The 20,279-nt window shown below is 49.3% G+C and overlaps 1 protein-coding gene and 3 non-coding genes across 4 annotated transcripts; 3 read left to right on the top strand and 1 right to left on the bottom strand.

The window, feature by feature from the left end:
• The first annotated feature begins 342 nt into the window (after positions 1-342).
• TRNAR-ACG lies at positions 343-415 on the top strand. Its single transcript has one exon. It is a non-coding gene; the product is annotated as a tRNA-Arg (tRNA).
• Positions 416-5,789: 5,374 nt separating this feature from the next.
• On the bottom strand, positions 5,790-5,872 carry TRNAL-UAA. Its single transcript has one exon. It is a non-coding gene; the product is annotated as a tRNA-Leu (tRNA).
• Positions 5,873-9,469: 3,597 nt separating this feature from the next.
• Positions 9,470-9,542, top strand: TRNAV-AAC. Its single transcript has one exon. It is a non-coding gene; the product is annotated as a tRNA-Val (tRNA).
• A 3,432-nt stretch (positions 9,543-12,974) lies between these two features.
• On the top strand, positions 12,975-19,862 carry LOC111162588 (protease, serine 16). Its single transcript, XM_022527091.1, has 12 exons — positions 12,975-13,044; positions 13,121-13,281; positions 13,566-13,665; positions 13,754-13,883; positions 15,072-15,195; positions 15,427-15,504; positions 15,585-15,632; positions 16,242-16,532; positions 17,257-17,398; positions 19,270-19,449; positions 19,529-19,674; positions 19,794-19,862. Exons 1-12 carry the CDS (start codon positions 12,975-12,977, stop codon positions 19,860-19,862), a joined length of 1,539 nt encoding a protein of 512 aa, XP_022382799.1.
• The last annotated feature ends 417 nt before the right edge of the window (positions 19,863-20,279 follow it).

Below are 20,279 nucleotides of genomic sequence, written 5' to 3'. Positions count from 1 at the left end.
AGCCTCAGTATTAAGTACAGAAGAAAAATGCGATGCTGATGGACCAGAGAACCCATTGCATAAACTACTGAAGAGTTCACAGATAGAAAAAATAGAAACAAGCATGCACATAAATGAAAAAAAAATGGAAGTGACATCGTGTCACACATGATGTTTCAAGGCAGAAAATCCTTTCAGAAATGTACTTTTTTACCGGAACGTACTCATGCAATCTAGCTAACCCCGATCGGTCTGCTTTACTGGAATCCACAAGTCTTTTCTGTTCAATTCTCTTCTCCCCACGTCAGGAAGCAACTCAGTGATTCTAATGAATAATGAATAATCAACACCCATCAGACAGGAGGGCCAGTGGCGCAATGGATAACGCGTCTGACTACGGATCAGAAGATTCTAGGTTCGACTCCTGGCTGGCTCGAGCCTCCCCTTTCCTTTTCTCACAAGAATGTCTTTTCGTGTTTCTTCAAGTTGGTAAGAGAAACTCTCTAAGTGCTCTGGAAGGTAATTCATCCGATCTGGCTCCTCACCTCAGTGGCAGCCTTGGCCCTCCGGTAAGTGGGAGTAAGTGCTCAGCAGCCTCTCTTCTGCATGTCCCTTTTGCCATAGTGACAGGGACTGAAAGATCTTCGGAAAGACAACTTCCAGATCAAACGAGGTATATTATTTGGCCATAAAAAGGAATGTTGTCATATATGGTACAACATGGATGAACTTTGAGGACATCTGCTGAGTGAAAGAAGCCAGCTGTGAAAGGCCACATGGTGTGATTCCACTTATAGGAAAGGTCCAGAATGGGCCTCTCCACCGAGATGGTAGCTCCCAGGAGCTGGGAAAGGAGGGAAGGTACAGAATTTGCTGGGGCTGATGGAAATGTTTTGCAGTTAGATAAGGGTGATGGTTGCACAACTCTGGGTGCACTAAAAACCACTGAATTGTACACTTTTCCGTGAATTTTATGGTATGTAAACTGTATCTTAATTAAAAATCAAAGAAGCGTCAAAGAGAAAAAAACAAACAAAACAAAACACTACAAACCAGTATTTTCCTCGCGACGTTTTCCCGTATTGGGCAGGGCTCTCTCTCCTGCACACTTTCTGTCCCTGAGCATCGGTCCCGGAGGAAAGAGAAGGGACATGCCCTGGAGAAATGTTGAAGCAAGAAAGACCCGGCTGTGGACAAACGGAATCAGAGCCTCGCTTAGACCCTCAATTCGCCGGTCTCCGCAAAGATGCAAATTGACACCGACGAAAAAGACTCAGCCTCCTTGGCCCCGCCCCGCCCCTCCCGCCCCGCGAGGTCCCCAGAGAACCGACACGGGGAAACTGTTCAGGGTCGTAAAAGATCCCAGACAGAAGTGGAGCAGACGAGGGGCTGAGGATGTGAGGGAGACGAGGGAGCGACAGCCTTTGGCGCGGGCTCTCCAAACAGGTGCCTCCTCTGCAGGCGCCCCCGCGCGTGCCTCCTGCGGCGGGGCCGGGCGGGGGCGGGGCGGCGGGTGGGAGCACCTGAGAAGCAAACGGAGCTGAAGGAGTGGTGGGAGGGGCGGGCGGAGGGGGACACGGACGAGCGAAAGTGACCTTCAGGGGCCGATATACACGTCTTTATCCTACAGAAGTGGGCTGGCGCTGGGCAGCGTGCGTCGTAAGGGGCAGCCCGCCGCGCGTCCAGACCCAGCTGGATCCACCAAGGTGAATTAAAAGGTAGGGAAGGACGAAGAATGGTCCAGAGGATTTGGAGTCTCCTACAGGAAATGCTTCTCAAATTTCCGCGCGCAGCAGAGTCCCTGCGAGGGAGGCGTGAGCGCAGTTTCTGGGCCTGGCTCCGGAGAGGGCACCTGGGCTCGCAGGAGGCAGCCGGTGGCTTTTTAGCAAGGGGATCCCGGCGCGACTAGTCCGCGGGCCACACTTCACTGCCTGACTCGGGCTTTTCAGTTTATCACCCGCTTTTGACAGCTAACACCACCACGGAGCTTCCACGGTAGAATGAAAAAGAAAAGAGCGTCTATACGGACAGGAAAATCACTGCTTTAGCACTATTCCGCTAGGCTTGAACCAAGGTAATCATTTTTTTCCCAGGGTTACTAATTTTAAGGTAACCGACCGTTTCTATTCTCAAGATTTTTGTTTTCCTCAAGATTTTTGTTATAAACGTGTCGATTTCATCGAATACTTTTTATTTTCCTTTTTGGTGTCTTGTTTTAGAAAGAAGTACATTTCCATCTCCCCCTCAAACAAATAAAAAGACCTTAGATTTAATAATCACAATCTCGAACCTAAAGAAAATTTAGGCTTTTTTTTTTTTTTTTTTTTTTTTTTTTTTTTTTTTTTTTTGTAATCTGCAGGTCGGGAACTTCTCTTCCCCATAAAAACATCAACAGAATCAACAGAGATTGTTTTGTGAAGAGAAATTTTTTTTGTTTCCCCCCAGAACGTTCTAGAGCCGCACTGTCCAAAACAATAGTCATTAACACATTTCTAAAACTTAGTTCTAGGGATGCCTGGGTAGCTCAGTCGCTTAAGCCTCTGCCTTAGGTTTAGGTCATGACTCCAGGATCGTGGGATCCAGTCCTGCATCTGGGCTCCTTGCTCAGCAGAGAGCCTGCTTCTCCCTGTGCCTGCTCATGTTCTCTCTCTCTCTGTGTCAAATAAATAAGTAAAATTAAAAAAAAAAAAAACTTAATTCCAGAAAAAAATGTATGATTTCTTATTTATGGATTTTTTTACTGATTCCATGTTGGATTATAATATTTGGGGGAAAAGCATTACAATTCATTACACTTGTTTATACTTTTTAGCTATGGCTACTTGGAAAATTAAAATCACTTATTATATAGTTTTAAGTCTCACATCTTCTTGTGGTTATTGATGTGGTAACACCAGTAAAGGGCAACCAGTTTGCCAGGATGCCATTCTTTGGGGCAGACTCCGTGGTGGTGATTCATTCCAAAGAATCTGTTTTTTACTTAAAAAAAAAAAAAAAAAAAAAAGCATGTATTCTTCTCCAAAAGCAATTCTTAGTGTGTGAAAACAAAAAGTTTTTGAACTTCGTTTCTTTACCTGCCTTTTTTTTTTTTTTTTCTATGCAAGAGGGCTCTGTGAGTTGTCTGCTTAGTAAACAGAAGAACCTGGGTTGCAGTTTGGTGAGGCTCTGTCTGCAGGCTTTGTCACTTTGAAAATGTTAGTCCCAGTTTTGTTGCAGTCCGTTTGGTGGATTTATTCTTGAAGCAACCTGAGTTACTCAATAGTTACATGATGTGGAAGACTAAAATCCTGACATTTACTTTATAGATGCCTTCAGTTTCAGAAGGTGGTGATAATAGAAGTTTTCAAAGAAGAGACAGAAAGACTGGATGGAAGGTGTTAAAATTTGCATGAAAAAATCATTCCTCACTGCTCAAGACTGAAGCACCATTAACTATCACCTGAACACCAAAAAATTCAGAATTCTCGTCTGATGACAATGCCCCTCCCCTATGCAATGAGATTATCAGTGATTTGTTTTTTGTTTTTTTTTTAAAGATTTTATTTATTTATTTGACAGAGATCACAAGTAGACAGAGGGCAGGCAGAGAGAGAGGAGGAAGCAGGCTCCCCGCGGATGTGGGGCTTGATCCCTGGGATCATAACTTGAGCCGAAGGCAGAGGCTTTAACCCACTGAGCCACCCAGGCGCCCCTCAGTGCTTTGTTTTGCAGTGATTGGAATATTTTGTCTTTGACCTCTGAATTTATCATCTGACAGCTTGTAAGAAGAGCTCCAGCAGTTACTGGAAATGTTGATTTTTATTTTAAAAGATCCCCACAACTGCTTTTAATTCTTTTCGCTTCCTGAAAGAGTCACCATAGGTGTGATTCAACCTCACACATCAATAGCTTACTAAAAGCAACATATCCATCTCAGCCTAAATACTATTTGTCCCACAGGCTACCGTCCTAACACTATAAAAATGATGAGACTCTCATAAATGGGAGAAGAAACCATGCACTGTCAAGAGAAAAACTAATCAACAAAGTGGGATTCAGAGATGTCCTGTGTAATGGAACAGTCAGAAAGGAAGTTTCAAATACCCATGAGTATCATGTGAGAGACTCTAGTGGAAAGTATAGACCACATACGTCAGCAGATGAGAAATTTCAGTAGATTGTTGGAAACTGAAAGTCAAATGGATACGCTAAATTAAAAAAAAAAACATACACAAGGTAATAGAGCTACAGGATGCTTTTAATGGTTTACCAAAAAAAAAAAAAAAAAAGATTGAAAAAAAAAGATCATTGAAGAGTTAGTGATTAATGTCAAGTGGTCTAACATATTTATAACTGAAATCCCAGAAGGCAAAGAAAGAGAGAATAGAAAAATTATTTGAAGAGATAATGACTGATTACCTTCTCAAAATAATGAAATCAGGCCACAGCCCCAAGACCATAGAACCCTAAGCATTTCATATTGGGGGGGGTGACCCTATTTACCTCCAATTCAAACTGCTGAAAACAAAGAGAAGAGAAAATACCGAAGGCAATGAAAGAAAAAAATACATATTATATATAGCTGAAAAAGATAAAAGTTGCTGCAGACGTCTCACCAGAAATTACATATGTCATGAGACAAGGAAATGACACTTCCAAGTGATGAGAGACCAAAAAATCATAATAATTTTTAAAACCCCAAAAAACTCTTAACCCTGAATTCTCTACTAAGCAAAAAATATTTTTCAGAAATGAAGAAGATATGACGATATGTCCAGACAAAAAAAATCTAGCAGACTTGCACCATAGGAAATGTAGAAGGTATTCAAGAAGAAGGAACAGGAGACATAAGAGATACGAAGGATTGAATGTGCACAGAAATGGTTACAGTGCAGGCACACAGAAGGCATACGTTCCCCAATTTTAATAACACTCAATAAGACTGACTGCGTAAAGCAGTAGTAACGTGCTGTGCCGTAGACGTGAAAGCAAACATACAACAATGATAACACAAACGAGAGAGGGCTAGTGTCTCACCCCACGCGAGCAGCAGCAGGGGACCTGGGCTAATTGTACGTGTGTATAGAAAGCCCTAGGGAAGCCAGTCCAGATCATTTTAAAAAACATGAAAGACAATAAGGCAATAGTGAAGATAAAATTAAACCATGTATCAATCAGAGAAAGACAATTATCATATGATCTCCCTGATATGAAGGATTTGAGAGACAATGTGGGGGGTTTGGGGGCTAGGGAAGGAAAGAAATGAAACAAGATGGGATCGGGAGGGAGACAGGCCATAAGAGACTCTTAATCTCAGGAAACAAACTGAGGGTTGCTGGGGGGAGGGGAGTGGGAGGGATGGTGTGGCTGGGGTGATGGACACTGGGGTGGGTATGTGCTATGGTGAGTGCTGTAAAGTGTGTAAACCTGGCGATTCACAGACCTGTGAATAATACATTATGTATTATACATTATATAATACATACATTAGTTACATATACAATAATATAATACAATAATTAGTATTACAAAGTAATACAACAATACATTATACATTAATAAAAATAAAAAATTTTAAAAAATTAAACCATGTAAATGCTCATAAATTTCAAAGACAGGAAGAAAGATAAAGGAAAGAAACACCTAGAAACAACTTAAGAAGACAGTGGGTTTTAACACCAATATTAGTGATAACAGTGATGACATTATATATAGATTACCTGAAGGCATCAGTGGTAGAGTCTGTCAATTTCTGGATAATAAAAAATTGGGCCCAGCTGCAATGATGGAGCAAACCCCAGCTCTTAGCAAGGGAACTCTACTTTCACACCTACCGGGAGTGGGGTTCGAACCCACGCGGGCACATGCCCATTGGATCTTAAGTCCAACGCCTTAACCACTCGGCCATCCCGGTGGCATGTGCAAGCATTCTTGTCAAAATTACTAAATTAGAATTTATTAGAATTCTTGTCCCTGGAAGGTTATGAATATACCTGAGAAATCTGTGACCAGGCATCCTGGAGGGAAAAAAAAAAAAAAACAACTAACAAAATGTCTATGTGCAACAAATATTCTAATCACTAATCTGTACCATACATTACAATGGGTGTTAGGGAAAGACTGACACATCCCTGATCTTGCAGACTTGCATTAAAATGAGAAATATTATTAAAGAAAAAGCACAAAAAGAAAGAAATACTATGAAAGACAAAAAAAGAAAGAAAAAGAATACTCACATTGTCAGATTCAACTCACTTTATCACCACTTATGCTCAAGGGAAGACCCTTCTCTTAGTGGATTTGGAAAGAAAACCAAAAAGGAAAGGGAGTGGAGTAAGAGACAGAGAGAACCCAGCCACATGAACTGTGTCTTAACTCTCCAAAGGTGGTCTCTCCCCTGCTCACTTCTCATCAGACAACACTGGTTTGTCTGCTGAATCTAAGCCCCCATTCCAAACTCATTGAATCTGACTGTCCAGGTGAGGGTTTTGGGTCTGGAACCAGGGAACAGTCAATATTGAGACAAGCTACCCTTGGAGTAAGTTTAGAAAACCCCACCGTACACATACGGAGTTTGGAGTTTAACACATGATACTGGTTCAATAAGGACGTATCCTAACCAAGTTAGGATCTCTTCCCTGACATCTCTTTCCTGAGTACCTAATATGTGCTAGGCACTGGGTCAGGTGCATATAATCTACTCAGGCAGTAATAAGACGCTGTCCAGACACTTCAGTCGGGACTGAGTTTAAGAACTTATTAAAACAGGTTCCAGATATGCATTCGGGGGGGTTGTACTGAAAGTCTGTGAAGGCTTCTAGAATCTCCAACAGGGTTCCTTTTTCTCCATATTCCTGCCAACCCTTGTTTGTTCTTATCTTTTTTATAATAACCATTCTGACAGGTGTGCGGTGATAGCTCACGGTGGTTTGGATTTGCAGTTCCCTGATGATGAGTGATGTTGAGCATTGTTTCATGTGTCTGCTGGCCATCTGGACGTCTGCTTTGGACAAATGTCTCTTCAGATCCTCTGCCCACTTTGTTTGTTTGTTTGATATTAGTTCTGTGAGTTCTTTATGATTTTTTTGGATATTCACCCCATATCAGACATATGGTCTGCAAATATTTTCTCGCGTTCCATAGGTTGCCTTTTTATTTTGTTGATGATTTCCTTTGCTGTGCAGAAGATTTTAATTTGATGTAGTCCTACCTGTTTATTTTTGCTTTTGTTGCCTCAATTATTGTGAATCTTAACACAGAGTAGAATTATCTATAGAATTTATAAAATATACTGAATTAGAGAGTGTAAATACCTAAATGGGAGAAGTAAAAATTAATACAAATGTAGGTAGAGAAATGTCTTTGTGACCCAGAGGTCAGAGAGGACCTAAACAAAAATTCTAAAAGCACAAACAGTTGGTATAGTTTACTTCATCCAAATCAAAATCATGTTCAATGAAGGCCACAATGGACAGGTCAGTGGACATGTGTGAGTAAAGTAGAAGATATCTGAAGCATTTAATGACAGCTTCATCCAGGTCATGTAGTAAGAAGCCAAGAAAATCAGCAAAATCGGGCAGAAAATTCAACATAAAATGGGTAAAGAATAGGAACAGGATGCTCATAAAAATGAAGATAAATAAGACTCTGAAAAGATTAACTGATTTAAAGCAATTAATATTATTAGTACTCTATGAAAATGCAAAATAAAATGAGATATTACTCTATCAACATAGAGTTTGAAGAATTAAAAGCTTGGATGCGCCCATTATTGCAGAAATGAGGATATCAGAACCCTCGTGTCCTGCTGATGCAAGTTCATGAGGAAGCAGCCATCCTGGAGAGCAGTCTAATAATTTTAATTCAAAATTAATCAGATCCAATGATCCCGATATTCTGCTGCTAGGTGTATATGACCCCCACTCCTCATTGCCTCTCCCAAATCTCAGAAAGTCACAGATCGAGTCATTTGTGGATGTTAACTGCAGCATTATTTTTGGTCCTTCAGAATCAGACTCAGCCATGCCCCCATCATTAGTGATAGGTAATAGATGATCGGTAGTAGACCGGCAAGTGTGGTAAATGCATAATAATGAATATTATGATACTATGAGATGTAATAGACCAGATGTTCATGAAACAACACTCGTGAACCCTAAAAAGAAAGGCTTTTTAAAAGATACCTAATGAAGTTCTTTCCTTCATTACAGGATTATTTTGCTTCCTGGTCTTCAAAATCCTACTGTTGCTCCCATGATTCGTCTTTTTGTCCTTATACATTTATGCTTTCAAATACCCCTAGTGCTCTTTCTAACATAGGTTAGGATAGAGAGAAAGCAAATGCTGTGCTTATTTTCCCATAATTATAATCAGGTCCATCTCTGACTGACTATGATTTTTCATCACTATGGAACACAAAAGGTTCCTCAACTAGTGGGTGGTGATAGGGAACCACCATTTATTTCTATTGGGATCAAAATACTAAAGAGGCTAGAGAAGAATTTTTTATGTCAGATTTCCCCGTTTCTCATTTCACCACTGACCATTTCAATCTAATGAGGTTAAGCTAAAGGAATAAATGTCATTTAGGACATAATCAGAACTTCATTTGCAAGCTCTTTGCTACTTCTGATGACGCTTCCTAAATTCTGACACATGCTGACTGGGCTACCAGTATCCTTTGCCCGTGAATTATTTTTTTTCTGCCTTGTTTTTTAAACTTTCCCAAACCCATTCAGGAGATTTACTTCTTTCTGTCCATCTTTGCATGAGCACCCCCCCCCATCTTTCCTTTTCAAACCTCAAGAAGGTGTCTTATTTAGGAGTGTTAATAGCAGGTGTGTGAATGACTCTCACCACCACCAACATCCCGACAGGCTGCCAACATGAGGGGAAAAAACACGGAAGTGGGTGTCCTGCTTGATGAGATTTCAATTCTCCAGATCCTTCAGCTTCCAGAAGAAAAGAGCCTGTGAGGTCATTTGTCCCCCTGGCAGGGAGAAGAACATCTGATACGTTCCCTCCCCCAGGCAGTTAAAAGAAAGTGAGCCCAGCCTGTCCTGGAAAGAGGGCTTGTCCGTGTCCCTCGAAAAAGCTAAGGGTAGGGAAGCTGACCATACTCACTCCACCTGTGGCTCGCCATCGTGGGGTCCAGAGACAAGTGTCCTGGGCTCGCTAGTTGGTTCTGGCTCCAAAGGACAATTTTCGGCCATCCAGAGAAGGGCAGGGCATCTTACATGATCAGAGACAGCAGCCTATGACAGATTAAGACTTTTCCCAGGAATCTGCCTAGAATCCCCCGCCCCCCTGGTGTCTGCAAAGTGACTGGGGCTCTGGGGGGGACACGGGCCTGGCTATGAATTGTCCAACTCCGATACTGTGGATGCTAAGAATGGGAACGTGTAGAGGGGGAAACCGCGCCTGCGGCAAGAATACAGCCTCAAGGGAAGGAGAAATTAATTGAAGATTAATTTTAACTAATTGTGGGATGGAAAGGCTCAGAAGGCCGTGAGTTTCCGTAGTGTAGTGGTTATCACGTTCGCCTAACACGCGAAAGGTCCCCGGTTCGAAACCGGGCGGAAACAAGGTTTGTCCCTTTTCTTAATTTCTAATTTTGTTCCCCAAATTTTCTACCTCAATTTGCCTACTTTTCTGCCAAGTCTCAAGGTTCGTGCTCTCTTTGCCCCCCAAAACTCTAAGTTACAAGAATGACGTTACAGAGCAGGAGCAGAGCTGAGACGGGCTCCCTTTCCCCATCAGGTTGCATCCTGCCAGCGGCGTCGGAGAATCTGCGCTGTGCAGCCCAGACCGCTGAGCGAAGGCCTGGTCCGCACCCTCTTGGGGCAGAAGAGACAGCGACCAGCCCTAAGAGGGGAGCGTGGCTGGAGTGTGCAAGGGGGATCACGAAGCCCGCGGCGGCCGAGCAAGCCGAGCGGAGAGTCGTTCCGGGGGAGGCCGACAGGTGGCAGAAAGGAGCCCACAGGTCAAGGGCCGCCCTGTTAGGCCATGGCTGCCTGACTGCGGCCTTCCCTCTGGTAAAACAGGAGGACGTTGGATTTCAAGCAGTGAAGTGCCTCCACAGGTCTGAAGTTTTTTAGAAGGACCCCTCTGCCAGACCCGCTGTGTGGAGAGAACAATGGAAACAAGGACATCTGTGAGGTCCCTTTCATCTTGCTGCGTATCAGAGAGAACGGTGGCTTGGATAGGATGGTGGCAGTTGAGTTGGTGAAAAGCAGTTACAGTCTGGATATATTTTAAAGACAGGACAAAAGAAATTCCCGAGAAAATGGATACGAAGAGTGAAAAAAGTGGAGTCGGTAAAGACTTTGAGGGTTTTCTTTGGGAAGGATGGAGTTGCCATTGACTGAAATGGGGTAGACTGGATGGAGCAGCTTTATTGGGGGGGAAAGTGGGAGCTCTGTTTTAGATGTGCCAACGTGTAGATGTCTGATATAAAACACTGGGGGTAATGCTAAGCAATCAGTTGACTACACAAGCCCGGAGTTCAATGGAATGGTCTAGACTATAGACTATGGACACATAGACAGACACAAGTTGGTGAGTTGTAGTCATTAAGCCATGAGAACAGATGAAATCACAAGAAATGAGTGTTTATAAAGAAGATGTCCAAGGACCAAACCCTGGGACATTCCACTATAGAAAAGGGTGGGTGAGAAGAGGGGAAACAGAGGAGATTGAGAAGAAGAAGACAGGGAGGTAGAAAGACTACCAGGACAGCAGTGTCTTGAAAGTCAGATAAAGAAAATATTTTAAGAAGGATGCGTTACCTATGGCCCCTAAGAAGTCAAGGACTTAGAAGTGATGATAATTTTAGACATTTAGAGGCCATGGATAGGAAAGAGAGGGAGGGAAGAAGGAAGGAAGGTCAAAGTAAAATGCTGAGAATATAAATTAACCGCAAACTTATCAATAGCCACCAGAACCAATTTTCAACCAATTCAGTCTATTAATGATAATTGTTTTCAAGGCAATGAATCACCGTCAAACCCCTGCCTTCTGAAGTCAGCCGGTCAGAGATGGATTCACCTCGAGAAACAGGCCCTTGAGTGCTGACCAAGCAAGAGCATCTCTCCCCAAAATCATGCTTCTGCAGAGTATATCAGCCAGCTCAGCCCCCCTGAAGTCCTTGCTTCCATGAGCCCCCTCCCCCAAAAATATCTTCCCTCGGCTCCCTCAAAGGGCCAGAGCCCACCCAGCCTAGCTCTCCTTCTAAGTGAGCTTTGGCTCCATATTTCAAGTTTTGAGTGATGGTTTCATCATCTTTTAAAAATGCAACTTTATCAAATCTGAAACATCTGCCTTTCTTTTTTTGCTGGGATTTTATTTTTTTATTCATTTCTCATTTCTGATATCCTTGAGTATCCTGTACAATAATGTGGTCTTTACAGCCATGTTGTCTTGTCACAGATAGACTCAGGGAAGTGTTTGTCCTTTATATGGGTGTGTTAGATTCAGCAAACAAAATGCCAACATTTGAAAACACCCTCTGACAGAAAGGCTTTGCACACTCTCTCCACAAATAAATTACTGAATGCCCATCTTAGGTTCAAAAGTGTTGTCGATCTGAGAGATCCAGAAAAAAGAAAAACAAGAACTATCTTTGTAGGAAGAAATTCTGGTGGGAGCAAACAGGTAACTTTTTAAAAAGAAAAGGAAAGGAAGGTACACTTGCGTACGATTTGATTTTTTTTTAACAATAGGAAATATGGACTTCAGCGGTGTTGAGAGGCAGCGGGGAGACGGGGGAAGATCAGGTACGTGAAGCACGGAGGAGCCACGAGATGGGTGGGCGGGACTCAGGGAATGGGACAAGGACACATGGGGGGTGGGGGGGGTGGGGGGCAGCAGCCAGGCCAGCAGATCCCGTGGCACCTCTAGTCCTACCCCTACTCCGGAACCTCCTTTTCTTTACTAAGATTTCTATCCGAAGGCTTTAAGCCACTTTTTCTCAAGATGGTGCTCCTTTTTCTTTCCTTCCCCCCATCCCCACCTTGGAGAGGGGGACAGAGAAGGTGGGTGTCACTGCTGAGGACTAAGAAATAACGTCGACATTTAACCTCAGTTTTATGTTGGAGAGCCTCTTCCCAATGCCTGCGTCGAGTGCAGCAAAATTAATTTTATTTAAACACAGGAACTAACACCTTTCTTGGACTGTCTGGGGATCAAACCCCCAACATCAGTGTTATTATCAGTACCTTCTGCCCACCTGAGCTAACAGCCAAAAAGTTGGGGTGCCTGGTTGGCTCAGTAGGTGAAGTATCTGCCTTCCGCTCAGGTCATGATCTCAGGGTCCTGGGATTGAGTCCCATGTTGGGCTCCCTGCTCAGCACGGAGTCAGCTTCTCCCTCTTCCTCTGCCCTGCTCTCTCTCTCTCTCTCTCTCTCACACAGCCGTTCACTCCATCTCTCAAATAAATAAATACAATCTTTTAAAAAAGTAAAAAGTTTGCTGGCATTCTTGTTTTCTTTAAAGCTAAGGGAAATCCTTCTCCTTTTCCAAAAGAGACTTTTGTTTTTAAGGGTGGTGAGACAGGGGGCTGGGCTAAGGAGCAGAAAGAGGGAGATTGGAAAGCAGATGGGACAAGACTGGGACAGGGACAGACGCTCAAGCAAAGAAGACAAAAGAGAAGAGAGTGGCTGAGGACAGGCCAGGAGGAGTGAGCAAAGCAGAGCGAGTGGGCAGGGCCAGGTCCGGGGTGTATGATCTGTAGGACAGAAGGTAGAGTCAGGCCTAGAAATGGGGAGGCTGGGGGACAGAGGGATGGAAAATCCAGGGGCAGTGAGCGAGAAACGGATCTCAGGGCCCAGGTCTGCAGGCCTCCACATGCCCACTCCAGCGTCGCTGCCCCGCTGTGGTAACTCCCACCGACGCCTGTCGGGGAGAAGCGTCCGAAAAGAACCCCAACTCCTGGCGACAGGCTATAAGTGTGAAGGCCGCGCCGGGAACCTGACAAAGGGTGATGGGCGGAGGCTTGCGCGGAGGCTTGCGCGGACAGCATGGCCGGCAGACCCGCCCTGTGGCTGGGCCCTCTGCTCCTGCTCTCCCTCTGGGTGTCCTTGGCTCCAGGTAGGAAGACGCTGAGGGTCAGGCAGGGTCTCCCAAGGGGGCCTGGCCTGACTCCTTCCCGGTCTGTGTCCCACAGCCTCCCTCCTGAGGCGCCTGGGGGAGCACATCCAGCGGGTTCAGGAGAGCTCGGGCCTGAGCCTGACTTCAGGCCCAGGGGCTGGGGCCCTCCCGAAACTGGGATGGCTGGAGCAGCCACTGGACCCCTTCAACACGTCCGACAGGCGATCATTCCTGCAGGTGAGGCTGGGAGAAGGGGAGCCCTCCGCGGCCTTCCTTCCCTAGCTCTGCCCCCCAGCCCCCACATCCCTGGGCCCTACAGCTCGTCCTCTGCCCTCTGTCAGCGCCCCCGTGGCCCTCAGAAGAGACAAACGGGAGAGAAAGGGACACATAAATAAGCCTATTTCACGTACCACCAAAAACATGAAGGAAGAGCGGGAAGGGAGAGAGGCTGCAAGGAACCTGGAAGAAAGGAGAGGTCAGGCCTCTCCAGCCTCTTCCTTCTTCCCTATCCCACCCTACAGCGGTACTGGGTGAATGACTGGCACTGGGCCAGCCCTCGTGGACCCGTGTTCCTGCATCTGGGGGGCGAGGGCAGCCTTGGGTCGGGCTCCGTGATGAGAGGTAAGAAGCGAGGATGGGGGAGACGCGGCTGGGGAGCTGGTGGGGGCAGGGGCGGCTTGCGAGAGCCCTAACCACACACTCTTCACAGGGCACCCTGCGGCGCTGGCCCCAGCCTGGGGGGCCCTGGTGATTGGCCTGGAGCACAGGTTTTATGGCCTGAGTGTGCCCGCTGGGGGCCTGGACGTGGCCCAGCTCCGCTTCCTGTCCAGCCGGCACGCGTGAGTGACTTGTCCTGGCCGGTGGGATGGCGGGTCTGTGTCTCAGCCTCCCTACATCGTTGTGGACCGTGCATCGTTGTTGCGCGGCTGAAGCGGACCCCTGGGTCTCTAGTTCATGTTTTCTTCTTTTTCAGTGTCTTACGCTCTCTCTCTGGATCTCTGGGTCTCTATCCTCCCTCTCTTTTCTCTCAGGCCATACTTGCCTCCCTCTCGGACACAGCGTCCCCACTGGTGTTCAGCTTCTGCCCCAGCCCCGCCGTGTACTGTCCACACGCGGCTGAGGGCCGGGCACAGCACAGCCCCGCTCTTCACCCCCTCGCGGCGTCTCTCATAGGCCTCTCCTCTCGCTTAGAGGAAAGGGGCATCTTCGCGGTGGCCCCGAGGTCCGCTGTGAACCCTCTGACCTCCACTTTCTCCCGCTCTCTGGGCTCCAGCTACGCAGAGACCCCGCGGTTCTCTGACTTCGGAGTACGCTTCCCTCCGCAGTGAGGCGGCTGCCCCCCATGTTTGTGCAGCTCCCTCCTCCCCTCGCCTCCTCCCGGACCTGACTCCGTGACAGCCCCTCCCGGTCCTACACCTGCTCCGCTGTTCTCCACTGCTCCCCGCAGGACTGATCTGTCCCTTTCCCGCCTGGCGTCTCTCAGCCTCCCTTCCGCCTGCACCCCTCCCTGTCCCCACCTCGCTGTTTCTTTCTCTCGGTCTCTCCATTTTCCACAAGCGATACCGGTTTCTGGCGGCAGGAGGGATGCACTCACCGTTTCCGAAAGTCCGGAAGAAAGAAAAACATTTGGGATAGGAAAGAGGATGTTAGACGCATCCCAGAGCCCTCTTTTAATTGGGTCTGTCCTTCCTCCGATGGCTTCGCCCGCTGCAGCCTGGGACCCCAAGTCTTCCCGAGTGGCTCTCCCTTTCTGCCCGGACTTGTCAGGTTTCCACTTAAAACGCCTCAGAGATTTTTCCTCCCCCACTAGCCCGGAGTGGGGGCGGGTGGAGGCTCTCTCGAGGGGCCTCCCCTGCCCCAGGCTGAGAACCCGGGGCGCGGGAAGCCCTCACCCCCATCCCGGGAGAAGAGCCCTGGCGTCCGGCCACCCCCCCTCAGTCACGTCTCCGGGTCCCCGCCCGCCCTGGGAGGGAATCTTCGGGGACTTTCGGCAAGGAGGGCCCACCGAGCCTCCCCTCTGCCCCCAGGCTGGCGGACGTGGCCTCGGCCCGCCTGTCACTCGCCCGCCTCTTCAACGTGTCCGCCTCCAGCCCCTGGATCTGCTTCGGAGGCTCGTACGCCGGCTCTCTGGCCGCCTGGGCCAGGCTGAAGGTCCCCGCGACTCTGGGGGCGGGCTGGGGGTCCCCTTCGGAGGACAAGGGTACCCGGTCCCCGTTCGCTTCCCCCCGCGCACTCCTCTCCCCGCCCTGAGGAGCTTGTCACCAGAGTCACCAGAGGGTAGGGTCTTGCCTTAAGACCACAGGACGCGGGAGCGACGTGGGGAGGCGGGAGTGTGGGGTCCCCGGTCCCTCGGCCCGCAGGCTGACGGCTGTCCTCCCGCAGTTCCCCCACCTCATTTTCGCCTCGGTGGCCTCCTCCGCTCCGGTGCGGGCCGTGCTAGATTTCTCGGAGTATAACGAGGTGAGGACGGCGGGCGGCGGGTGCGGGAGGGGTCCTCGCGCGGGAAGCTCCCTGATTCCTTCTCCCGCGGCCCCCTGCAGGTGGTGTCCAGAAGCCTAATGAGCACGGCTGTCGGCGGATCCCCCGAGGTAGGAGATTGGGCCATTCCGAGGGGGTAGGAGGACAGGAGGCCTTGGAAGGTGGGGGCTAGAGGAAAAGGGGGAAGCTTACAAGGTGCGGGGTTCTGAGGGAGGCCCGAGACCCAGAAGGTGGGCGGACTTTAGAGCGCTGGACCGAGAGATGGGGCGTGCACCGAAAAGCGGGGCGCCCTAGCAGGGGCGGGGCTGATATGGGGTGGGGCCTGGGGCTGCGACCCTATTAGGAGGGAGAGGCTCCGCGCTTGTTGGGGTGGCTGGGATGGGACGACCCTATGGGGTGTGGTGAGGTTCCGCTCCGGGTAAGGGGTGGGGGGCGACCTTCTCAGGGGATTGAGGCTCCGCGCGGGGAAAGGGGGTCCGGGAACCAACCCTATCAGGAGGGAGAGGCTCCGCGCCGGGTAAGGGAGTCGGGGGGGCGACCCTCTCAGGGGGTGTGGCTCCGCGCGGGGCGCGGACCTATCAGGAGGGAGAGGCTAGCGGGGCGCGGCCTCGGGAGGGCGTCCGGGGAAAATGGAGCGCTCGGGAAGGACGCGGGTCGGGGGCCAGAAAAGGAGAGGCCCAGGCCGAGTCTTCACCAGCGCGGACCCTCGCTCCCCGCAGTGCCGGGCGGCGGCGTCCGCAGCCTTCGCGGAGGTGGAGCGGCGGCTGCGCGCGGGCCGGGAGGCTCGCGGGGCGCTGCGGGCGGAGCTGGGCGCCTGCTCGTCGCTGGGCGGCGCGGAGGACCAGGCGGAGCTGCTGGGGGAGCTGCAGGCTCTGGTCGGGGGCGCAGTGCAGTACGACGCGCAGGCGGGAGCGCCGCTGAGCGTGCGGCGGCTCTGCGGACTCCTCCTCGAAGGCCGGAGCAACCGCAGCCGCTCCGCGCCCTACCACGGGCTCCGGCGGGCAGTGCAGGTGAGCGGCCCTGCGCGCGGCTTGGTGCGGGGGAGGAGGGTCAGTCGGCAAAGGGTGCCTGCTCCTCTGCCAGACCTTGGGCCAGCGTGAACCCTTCTGAGCTGTAGTTTCCTCATCTCTGAAATAGGGATGACACCTCCGGGCCGTCTAGGAGGTGCAGTGACTTCGGTCAAGGGAAGCATGCAGTTTGCGGGCGTTAGCGACTGTGACTGTTACCTTTTTTGCCCATCTTGTTCTGTCCACTTCCCCGGGCCTGCAACAGAGTCTAGCGCAGCGCAGAAGCTCAATTAGCATTTATAGAAGGAAGGTGGAAATGTAGTAGAGCCGGGGATTCCAGCCTCGGAATCTACAGCTACAAACAGCTCTTCCTTCTCCAGCGCTGTCTGAACCAAATGCTGTAAGAAGGGCTTCACATATATTATTTCACTGAATCCTCGTGATAGTTCTAGGAGCTAGACACTGTTTTCATCCCCACTTACAGATGAGGAAACCGAGGTCCAGGAGATGATCACTTGCCCAAGGTCTCACAGCCATCTAGTACCTCTAACACACAGGCACCCAGGCACCACTCACTCTGACCCCTGACTCCCATGAGAACTCTGCAGATCTTTGGACTTCTGACCTTTGACTTGCAAGGACTTATGTATGCTTTCTGGCCCTGGGCCCTGACTTGCTGCTGGGACAGGAGGAATGCACGTATGTATGTGTGTATATTGTCCCCTAGGTTGTCATGCACAGCCTGGGCCAGCGGTGTCTAAGCTTCTCCCGAGCAGAGACAGTGGCACGACTGAAGGTCACAGACCCCCAGGTGTCCGGTGTGGGTGACCGGCAGTGGTTGTACCAGACTTGTACGGAGTTTGGCTTCTGTGAGTGACCCACCGCACCCTCACCCCCCAAAACAATATTCTGTGCTGTGCCCAGAGGAGCTGTCTCCTGGAGGGTCCTGACTGATTTTCATTTCGCTGGCACAACTGGCCAGACTGCTGTGCATTGTCTAGCCTGCGGGTGTGGGGCTAGAAGATAGACACTCCACTGGAGTGTGCATGCGTGCCCTGGGCCCTCACATAGCTTCTCTTACACAAGCCCTCCACATAGGTGATCACCCCTCCAATCTCTGCTTCATCCGTGTGCCTGTCCCGGGAAGGGCCCCCACCATCTCCTGAGTTACCGTCTAGAAACCCTGGCAGTGTTTCCCGTGCCTCCTTCCCTTTGTCCCCACAGCCTGTCAGTCCCTGAGCCCTGCCTGTTCACCTCAGCTCCTCTCTGTTCCCAGCTCTGCTGTCCCGGTGGAGGCCCCCAGCCCCTCCTGCCTCCATCCCTGACCCAGCCTCCTCTCTGGTCTTCAGGTCTTCTTTTCACCCATAAAATCGAATTTCCTCACTGCATCGAGAGAGATCTTTCTAAATACGACCTTGTCCTTCCTCTGCTCAAAACCCATGGGTCCCAAATAAAATGCAGGATGCTCAGTTACATTTGAATTTCAGATAAACATTTTTTAGTGCGTGACCTAAATATTGCATGGAACATACTTATACTAAAAAAGTGTTTGTTTCTCTGAAATACGAATGTAGCGGAACATCCTGTAATTTCTGAGCTAAATCTGAGTACCATACCCCAGAGTTCAGATCCTTTCCACATCCCTTGAAGGCAATGAAGATATGGTTTAAAGTGAAGTACTCGAAGTCCAATTCCATTGTTTCATAGTGATGTGATTTTGTACAAACTTGGGCAAATAACCTAAGCTCTCCCCCTGGGCCTTAGTTTCCACATCTGTAAAGTGGGAATAATGACAGCGCTTGTCTCATAAGGTGGTTTCCAGAATTAAGGGAGGTAATATATGTCACATGCTAAAAATAACACTGGTATATAGCAGGTACTCACCAAACACTTATTATTATTATCATTATCATGATGATGATGATGATGATAAGACATTGCATATTTTGACCCCCTAATGTACCAGCTTTCTTGAAACCTCAGGAACTTGGCCCATACTATTCGCTTGTCCTGGATTACTTGTCTTCCTCTCGTCACCCAGTTCACTCCTCACGAGATGCTTCCTCCTCAGGAAGCCTTGCCTAATTGCTGGAGCTAAGTCTGCCCCCTGGTCTACCATCCCACCCCCTCCGCAGTTCTGTGTTTCTCTCCCTAGCGCTTCCCACAATCTTATCATACAGACCTTCTTGCCTGTCGCCTCTGCACTGTGAGCCTTGTCACCTCGGAGCCTGGGACTATCTTGGTTGCTGCTGTGTTCCCATTACTGTTCACAATGCCTCTGAGCATACAGGAGGTGTCCAATAGATGGTGGAGAAAGGAATGTGTGAGTGTCAGGCTAAGGGAGTTCCATGAAGGCTGGGGTGGGAGGGAGCTAGGGAATTTGAGCAAGGGAGGCGTGGTCCAGTTTGTGCTTTTCACTCCTGTGTCGGTCCCCCCACACACACCCATGTGCACGTGCAGGCTCCCCTCTTTATGAGGCTTTCTCTTTTCTGTCTTTGCCTAGTCTGGCTCACTCTTTCTAATTCTTGAAGGTTTTTATCCCTGGCCGGATGCTTTCCTGGAGCCTGTCATGCTCCCTCTGGGATTCCTCCTACCCGGGGCTTTCTCCGTCACAGACTCGACCAGGAACTTACTGAAGGGAGGGTATGGAGCAGATTTGTTCATCACCAGAGAAAGCTCTATAAGTGATTAGTAAAGGGGAGGGCTGTAGGCCCCAGGATGACAGACTCTCCTTCCACAGATGTCACCTGTGAGGACCCCAGATGCCCTTTCTCCCGGCTCCCCACACTGCCCTCCCAGCTGGAGCTCTGCGAGCGAGTGTTTGGTCTCTCCACTTCATCCGTCGTGCAGGCCGTGGGCCAGACCAACTCGTACTATGGTGGCCAGACCCCGGGGGCCACCCAGGTGCTGTTCATTAATGGTGAGCCGGGCATCGGACCCTGCCTCCTAGATCCGCAGCTAGCCAGGGCACAGCACACCATTCTTCCCTTTCTTACCAGGGGACACAGACCCCTGGCACATGCTGAGCGTAACACAAGCCTTGGGACCCTCGGAGGCAGCCCTTCTCATCCCCGGTGCCTCCCACTGCATGGACATGGCCCCAGAGAGGCCCTCAGACTCCCCCAGCCTCCTCCTAGGGCGCCAGGTACGAGAGCTTCGGGCTGGGTCCTCAGCATGCTCGCTTGCGTATTGCTTTGCACGTATTGCTTTGCACGTGCTGCCCTCCGCCGGCCCGGAGTCTGACCTTCCCAGTTCTCCCCACAGAGCATCTCCCAGCAGCTGCAGATCTGGCTCCGGCTGGCAAAGCAGAGCTCGGCGAGCAGTGGGGGCTGAGGGGCCCATACCCTCGCCTCTCCCTGGGTGGCCACCTCGGCCCTGGACAGACTCACCAGAGGAAGCAAGCAGCTCATGGGGAAGGAGGAAATCTCCAGGAACTGGGCTTCAGCCCCTGTGTCCACAAACGTGGCAGAAAGTGTTGTGGGACCCAGAGTTGTGAAAATATAAGCGGAGAATTATCCTCATTGTGAATACTGGTTTTTCATTTTATTTTTTAGGGAGCATTTTATTAATCGTTTCGTGGCTATCCTTTTTTGTTGCTTCAAGTATCTTCTGGAAAGCCACTTTATGTCGTAGAATTCTGGACCGATCTCACATTGATTATTTTTTTCCTACTTCCAGAAACACAGCGATCTTGGTAGGAATCAAGTCAAGCTTGGCGGGAGCCCCTTTGGGCTGCTGTAAGAGAACACG

Source organism: Enhydra lutris, unplaced genomic scaffold (genome assembly GCF_002288905.1).
Source record: "Enhydra lutris kenyoni isolate GAN:26980312 unplaced genomic scaffold, ASM228890v2 scaffoldscaffold93, whole genome shotgun sequence".
NCBI classification, from domain to species: domain Eukaryota; kingdom Metazoa; phylum Chordata; class Mammalia; order Carnivora; family Mustelidae; genus Enhydra; species Enhydra lutris.
Note: the sequence above shows the minus strand (reverse complement) of the source record. Positions and strands in the feature narration are given on the sequence as shown.

What these genes read in the sequence shown, in the direction of transcription:
- LOC111162588 (XM_022527091.1), top strand. Translation starts at nt 12,975, where the DNA reads ATGGCCGGCAGACCCGCCCTGTGGCTGGGCCCTCTGCTCCTGCTCTCC. An exon ending in CTGGGTGTCCTTGGCTCCAG is followed by an intron (nt 13,045 to 13,120) that starts GTAGGAAGACGC and finishes TGTGTCCCACAG; the next exon opens with CCTCCCTCCTGAGGCGCCTG. An exon ending in CCGCCTGGGCCAGGCTGAAG is followed by an intron (nt 15,196 to 15,426) that starts GTCCCCGCGACT and finishes GTCCTCCCGCAG; the next exon opens with TTCCCCCACCTCATTTTCGC.